At 49.0% G+C, this 1,943-nt stretch overlaps 1 protein-coding gene across 1 annotated transcript; it reads left to right on the top strand.

Annotated features, from left to right (window-relative positions):
• Positions 1-1,237: 1,237 nt before the first annotated feature.
• Positions 1,238-1,669, top strand: LOC138898929 (uncharacterized). The gene has a single exon (XM_070185038.1). The coding sequence runs from the start codon at positions 1,238-1,240 to the stop codon at positions 1,667-1,669; it is 432 nt and encodes a 143-aa protein (XP_070041139.1).
• The last annotated feature ends 274 nt before the right edge of the window (positions 1,670-1,943 follow it).

Here is a 1,943-nt window from a genome sequence, read left to right as displayed (position 1 = left end):
TATTTATTCAGTTCTACTTTCTAAACAGTGTACCAGACTATATCATTATATAGATGGTCATGTACTGAGTGACACCCAGGTTTTGGAAAACATTGTATTGAGCTTTGACGTTTTCATTCAGCTTTTATGAGACTTTTATTTACTTAAGCTTATTTCCGCATATTTTAAGTTTCAAGATGTTGGTATGTGTGAGTTGTCGGCTCGCCTAGTATCATGATAGGAGCCATCATGGCACTTGGGATTTTAGGTCGTGACAAGTTGGTATCAGAGCCTAGGTTACATAGGTCTCAAGAGTCATGAGCAGGTTTAGTAGAGACATGCGGATCGGTACAGAGACGTCTGTACTTATTTTCGAGAGGTTGCCGAACCCTTAGGAAAACTTCACATTCTTGTATTCTTGTCGTGTGAATTTGTTGATTTCGGGAACTAAACTTTTGTTATTTTATTCTCTCACAGATGGTGAGGACACGTGGTACCGAACCGACCGGACAACCACCAGTACCACCAGCTAGGGCCACGAGTGGTCGGGGCCGCAGTAGGGGCAACAGTAGAGGAGGAGGTGCAGCTTATGTAGTAGCTAGAGCACCACCTGCAGATCCACTAGTTGCTCCAGCTCAGGAATAGGTTCCAGATGTGGTTGAGCTAGTGGGGCCATCTTAGGCTCCAGCGGTGCCCATTGTGATTCCCTATCTTTAGGAGGCGTTGGCTTAGATATTGACTATTTGCACTAGCCTTGCTCAGACGATCTCTGTTCAGGCCGCACCAGCCATTTCTCAGGCTGGGGGAGGTACTTAGACTCCTGCCGCCCGTACTCCAGAGCAGGTGGTGCAGCGACTTCAGACACTACGGGTACTACCCGCCCAACCGGTTGCAGTTGCTCAAACCCAAGTGGGTCCCGTTATGAGTGATGAGGAGCAGAAGAGACTAGAGAGATTTGGGAGGCTCATGCCTCCTTCATTCAGTGGGGCTGAGTCAGAGGATGCTCATGACTTCTTTCATAGGTGCCAGCAGATTCTTCGCACGACGGGTATTGTGGAGACTAGTGGAGTCTCCTTTTCTACTTTTCATCTACCAGGGGCTGCCTTCAGATGGTGGGAGGCCTATGAGAAGTGCAGGCCAGTCGTTGCTGCACCACTTTCATGGCAAGAGTTCTCCATTCTCTTCTTGGAGAAGTGGTTTTCCACAGATCCGCAGTGAAGAGCTGCACAGGCAGTTCGAGCAGCTATGTTAGGAGGGCATGTCTGTGACCCAGTATGAGATGACATTTTCAAAGTTTGCCCGTCACGTAGTTTGGTTGGTTCCCACTAAGAGGGAGTGGATTAGGAGGTTCATTGATGGCCTCACCTATGAGTTGCATTTTGTTATGACTCTGGAGAGTGTATCAGGTGTTTGGTTGAACGAGGTGGTTGATATTGCTAGGTGGATAGAGTTGGTTCATAGTCGGGAGCATGAGGAGAGAGAGTCCAAGAGGCCTCGTGGATCTGGTGGTTTCAGCAATGTTCCCTCTGGTGGTCAATTTCACCACAACAGGGGTCGTCCTTATAGGCCCGCTCAGATGGCACGTCTAGTTCATCAGCGCACATCATCTAGCCATGGTTCATATAGTGCTCAACTAGGTCAGTCATCTCTTAGTGCACTCCCAGCTCAGAGATCATCTCATGCACCTTAAGTTCAGGGTTCATCTCCACAAGGTTCCTCTGGTAGTTATTCTGGTTCTCGTGGTCTGCCTCAGTACTTTCCACCATTTTTTGAGAGTGGTTGTTTTATGTGCAGAGAGTAGGGTCATGTGAAAAAGTATTGTCCCCGCCTTTTGGGAGGCCCAGTTTAGTAGAGGAGTCCGGCTGCAACTTCCGCACCAGTTACTTCACCACATGCTCAACCAACTCGGGGTGGGGCTCAGGCAGCCAGAGTTCGCCCTAGAGGGGGAGGCCGATCCGGTGGTG

Source organism: Nicotiana tomentosiformis, chromosome 9 (assembly GCF_000390325.3).
Source record: "Nicotiana tomentosiformis chromosome 9, ASM39032v3, whole genome shotgun sequence".
NCBI lineage: Eukaryota > Viridiplantae > Streptophyta > Magnoliopsida > Solanales > Solanaceae > Nicotiana > Nicotiana tomentosiformis.
The sequence above is the reverse complement of the archived record's forward strand: the minus strand, read 5'-3'. Positions and strand labels throughout refer to the sequence as shown.